The sequence below is a fragment of the Sapajus apella genome, unplaced genomic scaffold, assembly GCF_009761245.1.
Source record: "Sapajus apella isolate SASKATOON/1434 unplaced genomic scaffold, GSC_monkey_1.0 scaffold18, whole genome shotgun sequence".
NCBI classification, from domain to species: Eukaryota; Metazoa; Chordata; class Mammalia; order Primates; family Cebidae; genus Sapajus; species Sapajus apella.
In genome coordinates, this window is record NW_022436958.1 from 15493477 (window position 1) to 15512293 (window position 18817).

The window sequence follows — 18817 nt, forward strand, 5'->3', positions numbered from 1 at the left end:
AATTTTGCAGCCGATATGGAAAACTACTTATAATGGTTCTTCTACAGATAAAAATTAGAGTTACCATATGATCCAGCTATTCAACTTCTGGGTTTATACTCAAAAGAATTGAAAGCAGGATCTCAAAGAGACATTCACATACCCATATTCATAGCATCAAAATAGCTTAAAGGTGGAAGCAACCCAAATGTCTACCAACAGATGAAAGGGCGAATAAAATGTGGCCTATCCATATAATAGAATATTATTCAGCCTTAAAAAGGAAGGACATTTTGACACATGCTACAACATGGATAAACACTGAGGACATTTTGCCAAGTGAAATAAGCCAATCACAAAGAGACAAATATCGTATGATTTCACATCATGAGGTATCTAGAGTTAGTCAAACTTAGAAACAGAGCATAGATTGGTGGCTGCCACAAGCTAGGGGAAGAAGGAAAGTGGGAGTTGCTGTTTAATGAATATAGAGTTTCAATTTGGGAAGATGAAAAGGCTCTGGAGATTGGTTGCACAACAATGTTGATATACTTAACACCACTGAACTGTACATTTGAAAATTGTAAAGGTGGTAAATTTATGTTATGTGTACTTTAACACATTTTTAAAACTAGAATTGTTAGGATGAAGTATTCACTTGTGCAGTTCAGACAAATTAACTTGCCTAAAGAAGTTTTGATCTGCAGAAAAAAATAGTTATAAATATTTATGTTAAATGATATATTTTCTTTTCAGATAGCAATCTATGTAAAAATCATCGATGCTGATGAATACGATGATTATGATGCTGGTGATGATAAATACTGAATGTTTATTGAGAACTCACCCAGGCCTAGCACCATGCTAAGTGTTTTGCATGCATTGACATCCTCCAAACAATGTTTTTGATTTATTTCCATTTTACAGAGGAGGACTCTGGACTTAGCAAGGCTGATAACTTTCCCAGAGGGAAACAGTGATGGGATGCATGCCAGATCAGTTCTTCCTAACCCTGAAGGGCATGTTCTTAGAGAATCACAAGGGTTGTTTTGCTTACATACATAGGACAATGCAGACACCTCTGAGAAGTACAAAAACCTCACTCAACTTTGAAGTCCATTTCAGTTTCCAGCTTTTTAAAAGAGGCTAGAGAAACCCTGGTTACTCACATCGCTCTGTAGCGCGTACGCCTTCTTGGCGAGGTCCACGTTGATGCTATCGGGCGGGTAGCTGTAACTGTGTAAGATGTGCTTATAATCAACGTCGCTGGCAATTTCCTGAGATTTCTTAGCTTGGGTGACTTGGAGCATATCCAGAGGTGCCGTGTAGATAGTTTTTGACTTTTCATAATCTTTTCGATATTCATGCTGTGAATAGGAAATTATCATTTATTATAACAAATCTTCTATGGATTTCCAGAAAAGACAGATCTTTCATAAACAATAAGTTAGAGAAAGAGTCAAACATCTGAGTAGTTATTTTGCCCAAAAATGTGTTCATATGTTACACACTGTTGAAATCCCTTCAAAAAGCACACGTGGGCAGACCTTCTCAAATCAGTGAGAAACCGTCAGAGTCACAACAGACAATGGGCCGCAGCTCCTGCTCAGTCAGGAACCGGAATGCTTTTATTCTAAAACAGGGTTTCTCAAGGACCACTAACAAGTGTTACTATTATTAATGTAATTTAACCTATGAAGGGTTTTCCAATAAAGAAAGAAGCATTTTTTAAATGTAATGAAAACCATATGACAATTTGATTTTATAAAATGGTTACTTCATACACAGGGCTGTAGAGTTAGTTTCTTGGCTGTATAGAGTCATTTTTAAATGGAGAGTCAACTGATTTTTTAACCTATGATTGACAGGAGATAAGCCCTACTGAGAATCTCAAAGGTTTTCATATCCAGTTCAATTTTGGCAACAATTTAAAAGAAACTTCAGATTGCAGCAGTTAAAAGACTTCATAGGAGAAAAGTTTGGGAAACTGAGCCATTAAAATAATGTTGGCCCTTCTGTACAATGTTCTCATAAACTAAATGTCCTGACTTGGCCTTAAGGGCTGCCTTCATTTTCTGGTTTTCTGGAATGGTTAGACAAGGTGCTAATTAGGTCAAATTCCCAGTTTCATCATAGCCACTCACTAATTATCTTAACAGACAGCAAAATTTTGACCTATTCCCTTTAAGAAAATTCGAAACTCATCCTAGTTTTCCATGGTCACATATATATTAGAGACAGTGACCCAAGCTGGTAAGTACAGATGTGCATTATAAATCTTCTGTAACAATTCCTTTTGCAAACGATCTGATCTTTTTGGCTTTCTAAGGGAACTTGATCTTCCTTCTCATATTTTGTGGGTAGTCACTTTCACTGAATACATTTATTACTTAACTATAAAATTGAGACCCTGGTTTATAAAAATAAAGTATGGAAACTTTCTGATAGTTTGCAACAACATTGAAAACAACAATTTGTCTTAATTAGAAGAAAACTGATAAAGCAATGTTACAACAGTTGGTGTGTGGAAATATTTTTGAAGACATTGTTGTTACTGTTTTGTTCATGTTCACACCAGCTGACACATACCAGCACATAGAAAATGTTGTCAAAGATCCAAATGGCTTTAAAAGATTGTTTTTAAAAAGTCTTGCATGTTCAATATCTGCGGCTTAGCATTTTGCCTGGATATTATGTGAGACTGACCCATATGCTATGTCTTTTGGTCATTTACATCAATCAATTAACAAATATTTATTGGGCATTTCTTATGTGCCTACTACAGGGTTCTGTGATAGGAATAAAAACAAAAGATAAAAATGCACATGCTCTCAAGGGGGAGTCATACTCTTCTTAAGCTGAGAGAACTTAACTAGTGAACAAAATAGTCATATATGTGAGCACTATATACTGACATAATTCACTGTGAAGTTACTAGAGAAAATTATGGAATTGGAAGTTTTAAGGTGCTATGTGATGACACAATAAATGCAACATGAGTTAAAGAGGTATGTATAGATCATCATATAAAAGCATGGTTAAAACTAAATGATACAAACACGCTTCTCTTTCATCATAAAAAACTAGTATCTGCAAGCTACATTGAACATTCTCAGTACTCTTAAGGGATTCTCTAAACATTTTATACATAGTACATACTATAATTTGCAATAGTAGATGTTTGTCTCTCTGTAGTAAGAATTTTAACTGGAAAATGTTACATGGCCCATAGATAAGCCTTAAGGAGCCCATGAGTTCACCAAAATTCAGACAAAAGGCATGAAAATTAATGTTCATTTTCTATATAGATGATTCAAATCTTTTGTCAGCGTCTCAAAGGGATTTGTAATCAACGGAGTCTTTTTCCTGGATCTAGACCAAACTCATTACTAAAGCCAATGAAGAACAATGATACTCTATTAAGATTTTTTATTTGTGATTCATAAATGTCTTCCAAAGTAAAGACAGTTTTAAAATTTTCATTTTAAAAATTATTTTTCAATTAGAATAAAATGTGAAAACATCTACTTATGTTTTCTAAAAGGTTTTAAGAATATAATCAATATTCTATTAAATATTGATGAATACAGTTTTCAAAGTGAAATGGACATCAAGTACAAATCAGTGATTTCTCCCCTCAAATGTGGAGGTGCAACAATCCAGGGCATTATTCTAAAGTTTTCTACATCAGTACTTTTGTGAATGTGAGAGAGCCTATGCTTATGAAATCCTTTTCCACACGACTACCTTGGGCATCATAACAGGGGGTCCATCTTGAAAACAATACAGATTCACAAAGACACTCACATCACTCTGGTTTTTGGCTGTCTTCAAGGAGTGCAGCATCTTGGGATCGTCGTTAATGCTGAGGGCCCCAATCATTTTCCCTTTGCTTTTTTCATAGTCTTTCTTATACATCACCTGCAAAGATATCATACATGTCAGATCCCACTCACCAGGAAATGTCCCCGAGGCCACCCTGTCCAGGTCCCCAGGTCCCCAGGCCACACTCACATCACTAGCATTCTTGGTATTGGCTTTGGCTGCCAGCAGGGGAATGGCATCCACTTTAATTTCAAACTTCTTGGCTTTGCTCTTCTCCCAGTCTTGCTTATAAAGATTCTGGACAGAAAAATTCAGCAAAGGAATGAAAAGAAGAACATTAAACACAGTGTGATCCAGTAAAAAAATAAAAATATTTTCAAAATTTGTGTATACATACTTATTTCACCTATAAATTCTGTATTTATCAAATTGTAGCATATGTATTGATTTATCTATCACCCAGTTTCTTTCTCCCTACCACTAAGTATAAACTACTCTTTTTAATGTTCTGTAAACTTTCTAAAGACTCTGCTACCTTAATTTATATAAGGATGCTATAAAATGACAATGACTTGGAGAAGGTGAAATGTGACATTTACATGGGAAAGATGTTGTAAAACTCCAGGGAATAGCAGAGGGGTAATTGAGAGATCTTCTGATGGTAACAGAGACCATGGAAAATGAAATCTGATAGCTAAGTAGGAGTCTTAAGAACATTTTGACCTTAAAAGCTCCACTTACACTCTGGTAACAATCTTAATACTTGTTTATTTGTATAATTCCTAGTCTTGTCTTTCAAAATTGATAACATTTTCTCTTTCCATGCACACCAAACATAGGCTTCTGTGGCTTTGGTACTTACATCACTCAGATTGTAGGCATTGACTCTGTGTTGGATAAACTGTGGAGCATCTGCTGGTACATGGCACTTGAACTTCTCACCTTCATGTTTTGCTTTGTAATTCAGCTGATAAACAAAGGATGTTTGAACAGTTCAGGGGAACTTCTTTGAATTTATTTAGGACAGTTTATATAGCCAAGGTGTTAGTGCCCTTTTTAAAAACATGCCTCAAAGAGATACTCAATTCAGTCAAAGTCTCACATAGGATTCAAAGTCTCATTCCCTATTTCAGGGACTGTGGTATAGTCCCTCTTTTTCCATGGGAGATACTTTCCAAGACTCCCAACGGCCACCTGAAATCATGGATAGCACTGAACCCTATATATACTATGTTCTTTCCTATACGTATATACCTGTGATAAAGTTTAATTCATACATTAGGCACAGTAAGAAATTAACAATAACTAATAGTAGAAAAATTAAAACAATATATTGTAATAAAAGTAATGTGGATGTGGTTTATCATTCTCAAAATATCTGTTTGTTTTTATCCTTCTTTTTCTTGATAAAGAAAGGACAAAGGGGGATGGTGTGAGATTTCATCATGCTACTCAGAACAACACACAATTTAAAACTTATGAATTTTTCGTTTCTGGAATTTTCCACTTCAAATTTTTGGGCCATGGTTGACTGCAAGTAACTGAAATTGTGGAAAGCAAAACCAAATAAGGGGACTGCTGTGTCACCATACTTTGGGCTACCAGCTGCCATTGTGTAGATTCTGTTATATACACAGGAATATGATCTGATCTACACTGCTAGGCTGTATCTGGAGAACATGAACTTCTGTAATCAAAGCACTAACAAAAACAATAATAATTCTCAATAAAACACTAGCACAGTTAAAAATATATGTAAACAATTCTTTCTTCTTTTCTTTCTCCTTCTTCTACAGGGTCTGGCTCCATCACCCAGGCTGGAAGGCAGTGACACAATCTCAGCTCACTGCAACCTCCACCTCCCAGGCTCAAGCGATCCTCCCACCTCAGCCTCCTGAGTAGCTGGGACTACAGGCATATGACACCATACCCAGATAATTTTTTAATTTTTTTGTAAAGACAGGATTTTGCCATGTTGCCCAGGCTGGTTTCAAACTCGTAGGCTCAACTGATCTGCCTGCCTCAGCCTCCCAAAATGCTGGGGTCACAGGTGTGAGCCACTGCACCTGGCTGTGAATTCTTATTTACAATATTAAACATAGGATTGTATTTTTTTAAAAGGTGATGTTAGGTGGAAGGAAGGGAGTGTAAAGAACGGATGAAGCTGTTGAATTTTGGAGCCAAAAGCAAAAATGCACAAGATTGAGAATTATGCAAGAAGCAATTTCAAGGCAAAGTAGATTGCCTACCCAAGCCAATAAAAAGAGTGATTGATAGTGACTGTGACCACATACAGCACTATATTTCTCTTCAGCTTGCTGAGTTTAGCTAAATCAGCAATGTTAGTGTTTAGCTGTTCTTTATTGGGACGCAAAATATTAAGATGCTTGGAAAAGTTGCATATGAGCTGAAATGACTTCTAGGCTATACTGATGCCGTTCTCCTCTTTAACAACTGCATATGAGCTAATTTGTATCATTAAAACACATTTTATTGCAGGAAAAACTGTATCTTTCACTTTCCTATCTTGAGAATGATGCACTACTCTCCAGGACTTAGCTATGTTAGCACCTTGCTGTTCAAAGAGTAGCCTACCAATCACAGCGTCAGTATCACCTAGAGGCTTATTAGAAAGTCAGAATATGGAGTCCCCCGGATGTACTGAATCAGAATCTATACTTCAACAGGGTCAGTAGGCGACTTCATGAATGTGGATATTTGAGAAGCATTGCTGCTTTTCCCCTGATCTTGGCATGTTTGGACCATGCCTGTCTTAGACATTCTTTGACCACTCAATCTAAAGTGCCCATCCAGTTCTTTCTCTGATATCATCCCACTTTAATTCTGTAGCATCATTCTATATTAGTTATCCTATCATTGTTTGATGTCTGTATTGTTACTGTGCCCTTTCTTTCTGGAAAGTCTTTGCTAGCAAATTCAAGAATAGGAAATATTTGCCTTGTTACCTACCCAAATAGATGCTTTTGTTGTCAATTATTTAAGTTGATATGAAGTTTTAGGGTACATGTGACAGATCCTAATGAATAAGATAATCCCACTAAAAAAACAGTAAGTTGTTAAAAATATAGTAATTATTTTTATTATTGTCTAACACAACTTTCCTCAGGCTACAATTCAATCTAGCAGCCTCATTTGTGTTTTAATAAACAAATCTTGAAAAATAACAATATTGGGATGGTAGATGAGCCCATGAAGATTAAGCATGTAAATGCTTATGTTTTAAATGAGCAAAGCACTTGGGATCACCCACACTTGCATAAATCAAAGCACTTACATCGCTAAGCTGTTTCGTATTGAGCTGGGCTTGCAACAGTACAGGAGTATCAGTGACTGCCGTGAATTTGGTCTTATCTGGATGAACTTTGTAGGTATGCTAGAAAAGAAGATGTTCTTTAATGAAATTTATAATGTATTTATACATTATAATTTATCAATATAGTCTTGGTTATACATACACTAACATAAAAAATGGTTCCAGGTCAAAACAGAGTTTATTTTGTTCCTAAAAACTTAGTTGATGCATTTACATTCTCTCTCTCTCTCTCTCTCTCTCTCTCTCTGTCTCTCGCCTTGAATCCCCACTTCCCAAGTTGCCTCTGGTCTGCCTACAGCAACTCAGCAACCAGATTAACCCTTCCCCCACTGAAGCCTTACAATGACTCTTTATTGAACCTCATATTTAGTCTAAACTACATGTTGGTTACGATCCCTACAGAAACCATCTCCTCCCTCATCTCCTGCCATTTCACCTCTTACTACTGCCCTCCTCCCCAGTATATTCTAGCCACCCCATCATTTCAATTCCTTAAATGCTGAGCTTATTCTCTTCTTAGGCTGTTCTTTCCCGCTGCTCTTCCCCTGACCTTGGCCTGGCTGGTCATGCCTGTTTTAGATCTTCCTTGACCACCCAATCTAAGATGCCCACCGAGTCACTCTCTCACACATTGTCCTATTTTAATTCTGTATCATCATCCTATATTAGTTTGCTTATCATTGCTTGATATCTTTCTTATTTCTGTGCTCTCTTCCTTTGTTATTTGTCTCTTCCACTCCAGTGGGAGCTCCTCAAGAGGTGGCCCACTTTTTCCCTATCTTTCTCAGCACCAAGGAAATTGCCTGGCCCAGGCTGCCTTCTTGTATTAATTTGTTAAATAATGAACACCTATCTCAAACCTGCATGTCTTTCTTTTACCCTGAATTTGCATAGATATAAACTAATGGAAATTAAGATTTATAAAATCTGAAATTATTTTGTAGCAAATAGCCCTCTTCATGATAATTGTTGTGTTTCCCAGTTCCACCCCAAAATCAAATGTAAAATGTAATTATATCCTAATCATTAGACATTAGCATTTAAACTCCTGCTAAATTTACCACTAGATGTCACAAGAATCCCAAACACGATTTCAAGAATTCAGGGCAGCTAACTTACGTCTTTACACTGGTCCAGCTTCTTGATTGCTTCATATTCTTGTGTTATTGTCTGAGGGAAATAGCATTTTCCTTTATCTTCTTCATACTCTGCTTTGTAACTTTTCTATAATGAGAAAAACCAAAAATAGATTGTGATTATTACAGGTCTCAATGTCACTGTGAGGCATGAACCATTGTCTTCAAACTTACGTCACTGTTTTGAGCTGCAACTTTCATGCAGTGTGTGTGATATGGGTCCTCAAAGCTGCCTACATAATGTCCCAAAATATCCTTCACATATGAGTCTTTATATTTAGCCTGAAAAATAAAATAAATGTAATCCAAGTTAACAATCATTTGTCAAACAGTAGGAAAGCCCTCCGACCCAGGTGGTAACCGTGGCTTTTCGAACCTCACTGAAGTTCTTCAGCTGAGTATCAAGTTGATATTTCGGGGTCTCACAGTAATTCATACTCTTCGCCTTTGTCTTCTCATAGTTTTCCTTGTATAATCTCTGTTAAAGGAAAAAGAAATTAAACCAAAAAGAAAGAAAAATACACCCCATAAAGTGAAAGCCATATCACTGCTGCACTTTAACTGAAGGGGCAAAATTTATGTTTTCTCAGCATCTATTTTCCACAAAGCAGAAAAAGCAGAATTGGTGTGATAGAGGCTCATGCCTTATATAATCTCACCTGCTAATAATCACAAAGATGTTTATGTTACTTGTCCTAATATTTTTTCAGCCTGAATAACTTAAAGCACACCGATGCTGCTATTTAAGCAAATTTTTGCCTTAAAATAATTTATTTGCATATGTTTAAAGAAAAGTGAGTTTGGCTAGATGGCAGTGGCGCACACCTGTCATCACAGCACTTTGGGATGCCAAGGTGGGCAGACCACTCAAGGCCAGGAGTTTGACACCAGCCTGGCCAACATGGTGAAGCCCCACCACTACTAAGAATACAAAAATTAGTGGGCGTGATGGCACATGCCTATAATCCCAGCCGTTAGGGAGGCTGAGGCAGGAGAATCGCTTGAACCTGGAAGGGGAAGTTTGCAGTGAGCCAAGATCATGACACTGCACTCCAGCCTGGGCAACAGGGCAAGACCCTCTCTCCAAAAGAAAAAAAAAAAAAAAAGAAAGAAAAATGAGTTTTTTAAAGAGCTGATGCAAAATGACATATAAGGTATAAGGTGAACCTTAGATAATTAAGCACAGTCCTAGAAGCATACTCCGTTCAGCACCTGGTGAAACACATTTTGTTACAACTCTATATGAAAACATGATTTGTCTGTATTTCTTTTTTAATTTTTTTTTTATTTTTTATTTTTTATTTTCTTGGGGACGGAGTTTCGCTCTTGTTACCCAGGCTGGAGTGCAATGGCGCGATCTCGGCTCACCGCAACCTCCGCCTCCTGGGTTCAGGCAATTCTCCTGCCTCAGCCTCCTGAGTAGCTGGGATTACAGGCATGCACCACCATGCCCAGCTAATTTTTTGTATTTTTAGTAGAGACGGGGTTTCACCGTGTTGACCAGGATGGTCTTGATCTCTTGACCTCGTGATCCACCCGCCTCGGCCTCCCAAATGCTGGCATTACAGGTGTCTGTATTTCTTTTTTTGCTACAAATTAGGAAAGCAATTTATGTGAAGAGTTTTATTATTTTTTGTTTGATTTCCAACTTTTAAGTTCAAGGGTACATGTGCAGTATGTGCAGGTTTGTTACACAGGTAAACGTGTGCCATGGCGGTTTGCTGCATAGATCCCATCATTCAGGTATTAATTATTCATTAGCCATTCTTCCTGATGCTCTGTCTCCTCTCCCACACCCCCACCTTCCAACAGTGTGTTGTTCCCTTCATGTATCCATGTGTTCTCATCATTCAGCTTCCATATAAAAGAACATGTGGTATTTGATTTTCTGTTCCTGCTTAGTTTGCTGAGGATAATGGCTTTCAGTTCCATCCATGTCCCTGCAAAGGACATGATCTCATTCCGTTTTATGACTGCACAGTACTTCATGATGTATCTGCACCACATTTTCTTTATCCAGTCTATCACTGATGGGCATTTAGGATGATTCCATGTCTTTGCTATTGTGAATAGTGTTGCAATGAACATACGCATGTGTGTCTTTATAATAGAATGATTTATATTCCGGCCGGGTGCTGTGGCTCACACCTGTAATCCCAGCTCTTAGAGAGGCAGAGGTGGGAGGATAGCTTGAGCCCAGGAGTTTGAGACCTGCCTGGGCAATATAGCGAGACCCCATTCTCTACAAAAAGAATGATTTATATTCCTTTGGGTATATATCCTGTATTAGGATTGCTGAGTCATATTTTATTTTTAGTAAGTATGTTAGTCTTTAAAATAAGATCAATATTCTATAAATTTCTTAAAATAAAAGACTTTGCTTTCGAGTTTTTGCCTCATGTAGTTTTTCTTACTTCATCCTTTAACTTACTTCTTGCAAACTACCTTAATCAGTTGTGGGCATTGGGTGAATACCTACATGTGCATGTACCTGTATTTACACATATGAAGCTCATTTCTAGGAGAAACAATAAAGACAGATATTGATATTGCCAGAATATTTTTTCTCCTAATAAAACAGAAGGTATTAAGGAGATGAAGGAAACTTTTGCTGTATTCACTGGCATCGAAGACATCCACAACAATAGGGAAGTTCATCTTCCTTTACCACCTAGGTGAAGCTTTCACGTGTGATTTGTCATCCTGAATCCGAGATTTCAGTTAGGCTAACATCCATCCAAGGTTATTTTAAACAGCAACTTTGTGGCCACATCTGAAAATAGGAGTGAATTACAGAGACACTCACATCACTCTGGTTTTTGGCCACCTTCAAAGAGTGCAGTATCTTGGGATCATCATTAACGCTGAGGGCTCCAATCATTTTTCCTTTGCTTTTTTCATAGTCTTTCTTGTACATTACCTGCAAAGACATCACACGTGCCAGATCCCACTCACCAGGAAACGCCCCTGAGGCTGCCCTGTCCAGGTCCCCAGGTCCCTGGGCCACACTCACATCACTGGTGTTCTTGGTGTTGGCTTTGGCTGCCAGTAGGGGAATGGCGTCCACTTTAATGTCAAACTTCTTGGCTTTGCTCTTCTCCCAGTCTTGCTTATAAAGATTCTGGACAGAAAAATTCAGCAAAGGAATTGGCAAAAGTGATCTGCATGTCATCACCTTTAAAGACTAATGGGTAACTAAATACCTCGTCTCAATATAAAATAAATGGGCCCTTTTTATTGTCCAGGAAATCATGCATATTTTAAATATTTCTTCTCAAGTTGGAGCTATTAATTCTCTAAGTTGGGCTTCTCTACACTCCATGAGAATTTTTTTATCTAATCCTAGCTATTACACTAATATTTGATTCCTAACACTGAATGTTTTATAGAGTAGCACAAACATTCTACAGTTAACTTACTTTTTATGATACAAAGGCATCACTTTCATTTGACCTCTAAGTTCTCTGCAAAGGTTATTTCATAAATAATTAAAATACTTATTGATACCAGATAATCTTAGTACTCATTTGCAGAATTATTGAAGAAATTGAGAGCCCCAAGGGTAATTAAACTTTTCTATAAAATTAAGTTTGAAAAATTAAAGATAGAAATGGATATCTGAACTTCTGCCCTTTCTATCCCCTATATCTTTATTTATGCAAGTTCTCACACATGTAGAAATAAGTATCATTTATGTGAAATAAGGGACATTATAAGCCCAGAGAATAAATGAATTATAGTATAACTTAAATGAATATACGGCTAAAAGATCTACCATTAAAATTTACAATTAAGCATAAACGAGAGGTATATTTTGAGGGATGGTTACAATATATTAAGATTATCCAACTGTATGAAACTACTTATAAGATTGCTACACACATTTTGTAAGGTGAATTCAGTAATATTGGCAGAGGCATAGGAACAGGATACAAATGTTAACTGTTCTTCCCATTTTTAACATTAAACTATTCATTGAATCATAATGAAGCAATTCAAAATAAAAGCACAGGTTGTCAGTATATCACATGGTACAGGGCATGAGGAACTTACATCACTCAGGTTATAGGCATTGACTTTGTGCTGGATAAGAGCAGGAGTATCAGGGGGGATATGGCACTTGAACTTTTCACTTTCATGTTTTGCTTTGTAATTTAACTATGACGAGAAAGAGAGAGAGAGCGAGAGAGCGAGAGACAGACAGACCGAGAGAGAGAGAACATCAATTAGCTCAGAAGAATTGTTCCAGAATACAAAAATTCTTGTGTGGTACATTTTGTAAAATAAGTGACAACATTGTTGAGATCAGAAGAGACTTCTAGAGCTTGGGTGGGCCACCTGCATGACTGAACCTGTGTGCGGGACACTTGCCAGCTATGATCACATCTGTCACCATGGTAGGACCCTAAGGGAATGAGGTAGCTCTGTCAAACATGCCTCCCTCCCTGCATAGCACAGTTGGCCCTGTAGGTTCTGGGAAGTGCCCCGTGCTGTCTTTCTTGCCATCGTCAGTGCTCACGTACCGGAGCCGCTTTCTTTTCATCTGATTAGCAGTCCTCTCACAGACATCAGGGTTTTGATGTTCTAATTGGAGCCTTTATTTCTGGACATAAATCTACTGAGGTTACTTTTATTTTTTTGGTTCAACGTAAGTTTGGAAGTGCACACTTAAGGCTCACATAATAAAGTTTGTCTCAGAGATTCCAGTTTCCAGAAACTTACTAGGGAGAGAGAAACTCATGTACTGAATACCTGCTCTGGCCAGGGCATATGCAGTGTACATTTCTCCCTTTACTTACTCTTCTAAACAGCCACAAATTATAAAAGGCAAATATCAGGCAGAGGGAGGTTAAACCTTTGCCCATCCAGACTTCAATGACAGAGCTAACATTTGAATGCAGTTTTGTCTGACTCTAGAACTCACGTTCTTTCCACTACTTTAAGCTACATTTTTTTCCTTTACAGAATCATCTCATTGTAAATGTTATCCGCCCCACAAGACGCAGAAAATATTTTTATACAAATATATAAAAATACATACAATTTAAACTTGCTAATACTTACCCTGCCTTTTGAACAAACTTGTAAGTGATTGGATTTTATGTATAGAGTTATGAAATATTATCTCTTATAATTAGATGTCCTAGGTAGTTAGAAGAACTTACATCACTCAGTTGTTTGGAATTGACTTGGGCTTGCAGCAGAACAGGAGAGTCGGTAACTTGGGTGAATTTTGTCTTATCTGGATGGACTTTGTAGGTGTGCTGTGGGAAGCAAAGGCATTTGGTTTAGCAGTATCACCTGTCAGATCCGAGGTGGCCCATAGGCCAGGCAAATAGAACCTCATGCCCCGCAAGGCAAAGAAACTTGTAGTTAATAAAATATATATATTTTTTCTAACTAGACTGCAGTTTGAGAGATTCTTCGTACACCTGTATGTGAATCTTCAGATTCCTGATAACTCTTCTTTGGGAAAATGAGCTAGAATTACCTCTTAAAATGTAGGGATGCCAACAAGGGGAAAACAGGATGTTTACTACAAAATGGATTTCATTTCTTGCAATTGCCTGGCTTACACTTATTCATAAAAGTGTCAGCATTTTAAACATATCTTGACCACTAGATGCTATGGAAGGCAGTCACATTCAAAGTTCAGACTACAGACTTACATCTTTACACTGATCTAGTTTCTTAATTGCTTCATATTCTTGAGTTATGGTCTGGGGGAAGAAGCCTTTGCCTCTGTCTTCTTCATATTCTGCTTTGTAGTTTTTCTATGAGGAGGAGAAATCAGGCATAAGATGCAGCCACTGCATTCATGCCCTAAGAAAAATGTTATTTGAAAAGTCAAACAATTATTTTAGAACTTACATCACTGTTTTGAGCTGCGACTTTCATGCAGTGTGAATGGTATGGATCCTCAAAGCTGCCTACATAATGTCCCAAAATAGTTTTTAAGTAGGAATCTTTGTATTTGTTCTGAAAGACAAAACATATTTCATTTATTAATTGGTGAAATAGTGGATTCTTTTTTTAGCAGAAGGAGTGACAGTAAGATCGCTTACATCACTACTGAAGTTCTGCAGAACAGTATCGAGCTTAAATTTGGGGGTCTCGCAGTAATTTATGCTCTTTGCCTTTGTCTTTTCATAGTTTTCCTTGTATAGTTTCTGTCAAAGAAAAAAAATCAGTTAAAGTAGGTTCCTGTCACTCCCATGCTGATTATAACACTTATATTTTCTAACACTAAACAAAAGATGAAGAAAAGATATCATCTGTCAACTGTCTTAAAAACTGACAATTGAGGACAAGCACAGTAGATCATGCCTGTAATCCCAGCACTTTGGGAGGCCGAGGCAGGCAGATCACGAGGTCAGGAGTTTGAGACCAGCCTGGTCAACAAAGTGAAACCCCCTCTCTACTAAAAATACAAAAAATTGGCTGGGTGTGGTGACATGCACGTGTAATCCCAGCTACTTGGGAGGCTGAGGCAGGAGAATCTCTTGAACCTGAGAGGCAGAGGTTGCAGTGAGCTGAGATCATGCCACCGCACTCCAGCCTGGGTGACAGAGCGATACTCAGTCTCAAAACAAAACAAAACACCTGACAATCGAACATGGAGTGTCATGAATCATAAGACTGTTCATTTAGCAATTATTATAAAGCCTAAGTTTCACACATTCCAAACTCTTAAAAATTAAGAAACCAATATGCTACCTCTGACCAAGCCCTTAGTAGCAGGGATTTGTGTGTATTTCTGAATTACTGCCCTCTCTGCCTTTCAGCTCCCATACTCTTTCCTCACTGATAATACCACAGCAAACATGGAGATTTTGACCAATCGCAAGTTGTTTAATTTTTTTAAACAAACTTTCATGAAAAAGTTATATAAGAAATATACAATCTCCCTCCTTATAATAAAATCTCTTATTATACAAACAATTTGCCTTAAAAATAAGATGTACATATATGAGAACTGGTACTGTGAATTATTACTAACTCTTCTCTGCCAGGATTTACCTTTAGCTTGAAGAACAACAAGAAGCAATGGTTAGTTTAAATATGCCACTGATAGAGCAGATTATTGTCACTTTTTCATTCTGGGTTTTCAAAATGTAAATGATGCTATTCTTATTTTAGATTTTTAGATTCCTATCACACACTAGGGTCTGTTGGGGGGGACGAGGGGAGGGACAGCATGGGGTAGGGAGGTTGGGGAGGGATAACATGGGGAGAAATACCAGTTATAGGTGATGGGGGGATGGAGGCAGCAAACCACATTGCCATGTATGTACCTATGCAACAATCCTGCATGATCTGTACATATACCCCAGTACCTAAAGTACAATTTAAAAAACTATATATATATACACACCCACATATGTATATATTTAATTATTTATAAAGATTTTTAGATTCCTGTCTTTATCAACAAAGGAAATTTGAACTGGGGCTTTTAGATGTTTAATAAGGATGGTTTTCACTTAGAGAGCACAGCTGCTTTTACACTATTGGTGGGTATGTAAATTAGTACAAGCACTATGGAAAACAGTATGGAAACTCCTTAAAGAACTAAAAGTAGAACTACCATTCAATCAGGCAATCCCAGTACTCGGTATCTACCCAGAGGAAAAGAAATCATATGAAAAAGACACATGCACATGCATGTTTATAGCGGCACAATTCATAATTGCAAAGATGTGGAACCTAAGTGCCCATCAGCCAACAGGGGAGAATGAAAACGTGGTGTATATACAACATGGAATGCTACTCAGCCACAAAAAAGAATGAAATAATGTCTTTTGAAACGACTTGAATAGAGCTGGAGGCCATTATTCTAAATAAAGTAACTCAGGCGTGAAAAGCCAAATGTCGTATATTCTCACATATAAGTGGGAGCTAAGCTATGAGGACACAAAGGTATAACATGATATCATGGACTTTGGACACTTGAGTGGAAGGTTGGAGTGGGAGTGAGAGAGAAAGGACTAGTATTGCTTATAGTGTACACTGCTCAGGTGATGGGTGCAGCAAAATCTCCGCAACCAATGCTAAAGAACTTTTCCATGTCACCAAGAACAACCTGCACCCCTAAAAGCAACCGAAATAAAATGCTTTTAAAAAGAAAGCAAAAGCGTTTTGCACTGATTTTCCAGCAGAGCTATTTGGTCAGATTCATTTATACTCTCTCACTTGCCTCTTTCCCCACCTGCTCCCCAATCACAAACACGTATTTCCTATGCTGCTGAGTTTAAGGGACAAAGATCACTAACCCACACAGACAGCTGCATAAAATCCACAAATATTAGGAAAGTTTAATGCAAACCTAACCATAGGAGATAAACTCAAGTTATCACATATTCAATCTCAATCTCTCTCTCTCTCTCTCTCTGGCTGTCTTTTAACGCCTAGCCCAGTCTCATTTGCCTCATCTGTTTTAAATTGAACGGCTTAGTCGGGCTCTTAATAATTGCACAATTAGAATGTCCTGTGAAGATTTAGGGGCCCATCTTTTAAGTTCTGCTGTTGGAAAATGATGGTTTCTGAGGCCAAGATCTATCTTTGAAAGTCTCCTTCTGCCTCTGTCAAAATCACAACACATCTACAATGTGGAGGCCCAGGTGCCCAGAGCTCATAAGCACATGAGAATGTCCCTGCCCATTGAATTAACCCCACAGAACCACAAACATTAAGGCACATTATACTCAGAGGAACTCATGCCTTTCTGTGGTTAGATAGTTCCAATGAACCTACCACTCCATAATCTTAAAGTATTTGCAAAGTTATATATGCATTTAGTCATTAGATGAGAAAATTTTCATCTCTTTTGCAGCTAAGGTTTAAAAACACTTCTTGACAAAAATATACTTACATCACTTAGGGCATTTCCTGCCGCCTTCAGCTGCTTAAGCAGTGGGTTCTCTGAAGCAGGAAGCACATTATAATCTGCTTTGCCTTTATTCTTTTCATAGTCTTCTTTGTATTTTACCTGTAGGAGTGAAATAAAATGATAAAGTAACTCTCTGGGTTATTTTTGCCCCGTCTCTATTATGGATATTCTGACATACTTCCACAAATCAATTTTCTCTTTAGAAAAATGGCAGCTTGACGTTTTATAAACAAAATACTCATAGTAACTCATAACAGCAGAGGAGAAACTGCATAAATTTCTAGCATGCTTTTTCTTCCCATTCCTTTATTCATTTCAAATTATCCACAGGGTGTCAATTCTGTGCCCGGTTTGAGGACAGATATAAGAAAGAACAACACATTGTCTTTGCCCTCAAAGAGAGAGATACAGAAATAATGGGAGAGAGAAAAAGATGAAAATAGCGACCGTGCAAGACACCCCAGATACCTACTGCTGTAGAACCTTCACTCAGCTCTTAACGCCCAGCTACCTATCTGCCAACACGCTCCTAAAGAAAGGAAGCGAGAAGCACCACTAATCCACCCTTTTATGCCTCACCTGCGATGGTACGTGGAGCACACATGTATTCAATGTACAAGTAGGAGGACGAGGAAGGAGTGGGGAGAAGGAAGCTTGTTTTCCCTTCTGCCCTTCGCATTTGCACCTTTAATTCCAGCTATGGCAGGAGCAGCAAGTTGAGGGGTATTAGGGGAGAATAGAGAAGACGGGGTTCACAAGCCCCCACCAGAACCCTGTCCACAGGGATTAGAACAAGAAATCGATCCTGGTTCCCACCATAATCCCCACTGTAAGCCCTTTATTCAGGCAATATCACCACAGAAGCTCAAGGAATCCTAGATAAACCCAAGACTTATGAGCCTCAGAAAACAAAAGCAATCAGCTTGATTTCCAAGGGCAAGAGACACATAACAGAAGCACAGAGGCATCCACCCCTCAGCCTCCACAGAGCATCACAGGGGTATGCTACAGGAGTGAGGGACTCAGAATGCTTTTCTACATTAGAGAATTACCTGTTTCCTTGAAAAACAGAAACAACTAGAAAGCAGATTCACAAACTGTACTATCCCCCTACCTGCAGCTGGGATACGCAGCCTTCTCCCCTGTTAAACAGATGAGCTGCCAGGGATTGTGGCAAAGCCATCACCGCCTCTCGAGCACCAGATCTCTTCCCCTTCCATCTACTCTAGGATATCACCCCAGCCATTCTTCCCACTTCCAACATCACCAAATCTTCCCTCTCTACTGGATTCTTTCCATCAGCATGATGTTTTTGTTTCCTATCTCAAAAAGTCCCTCTTTACCCACCTTTTCATCAGCTACTTGCCCATTTTCTTCTTTGCCTACCAGGGAAATACTTAGAGTGGAATATACTTGTATCTTCAATTTCCCTCTTTTCATTCACTCATGAATCCTCTCCAAGCAGACTCAGCCAAATTGCTCTTGTTCAGGTCACCAGAGACCAGGCATTGGTAAATCCATTTCAGAGACATTTGACACAGTTGGTGATTCCCTTTCCCCTTCACTAGCTTGCCAATGTTATTTCCCTCTCCTGTTTTGTTCTCTCTTGTCTCACATATAAGTTCTTGTGGAAGAACCCACAGTTCAGTCCCT

The 18817-nt window shown here is 38.1% G+C and overlaps 1 protein-coding gene across 50 annotated transcripts in view; it reads right to left on the bottom strand.

Moving 5' to 3' along the window:
* Nucleotides 1–18817, bottom strand: part of NEB (nebulin) — a 204562-nt gene that overhangs the window by 159277 nt on the left and 26468 nt on the right. For 46 of the 50 annotated variants that reach the window (XM_032286391.1, XM_032286390.1, XM_032286396.1 and 43 more), the window contains exons 13-28: nt 17147–17263; nt 14340–14444; nt 14146–14253; nt 13944–14048; nt 13440–13538; nt 12328–12432; nt 11288–11395; nt 11081–11194; nt 8651–8752; nt 8449–8556; nt 8258–8362; nt 7100–7198; nt 4667–4771; nt 3994–4101; nt 3787–3900; nt 1149–1346 (exon numbers count right to left, since the gene is read on the bottom strand). In XM_032286391.1, the coding sequence (XP_032142282.1) occupies nt 1149–1346; nt 3787–3900; nt 3994–4101; nt 4667–4771; nt 7100–7198; nt 8258–8362; nt 8449–8556; nt 8651–8752; nt 11081–11194; nt 11288–11395; nt 12328–12432; nt 13440–13538; nt 13944–14048; nt 14146–14253; nt 14340–14444; nt 17147–17263 (1800 nt within the window). The remainder of the gene's footprint in view (nt 1–1148; nt 1347–3786; nt 3901–3993; nt 4102–4666; nt 4772–7099; nt 7199–8257; nt 8363–8448; nt 8557–8650; nt 8753–11080; nt 11195–11287; nt 11396–12327; nt 12433–13439; nt 13539–13943; nt 14049–14145; nt 14254–14339; nt 14445–17146; nt 17264–18817) is intronic. The other 4 variants (XM_032286403.1, XM_032286401.1, XM_032286400.1 and 1 more) reach the window with 4 other exon arrangements.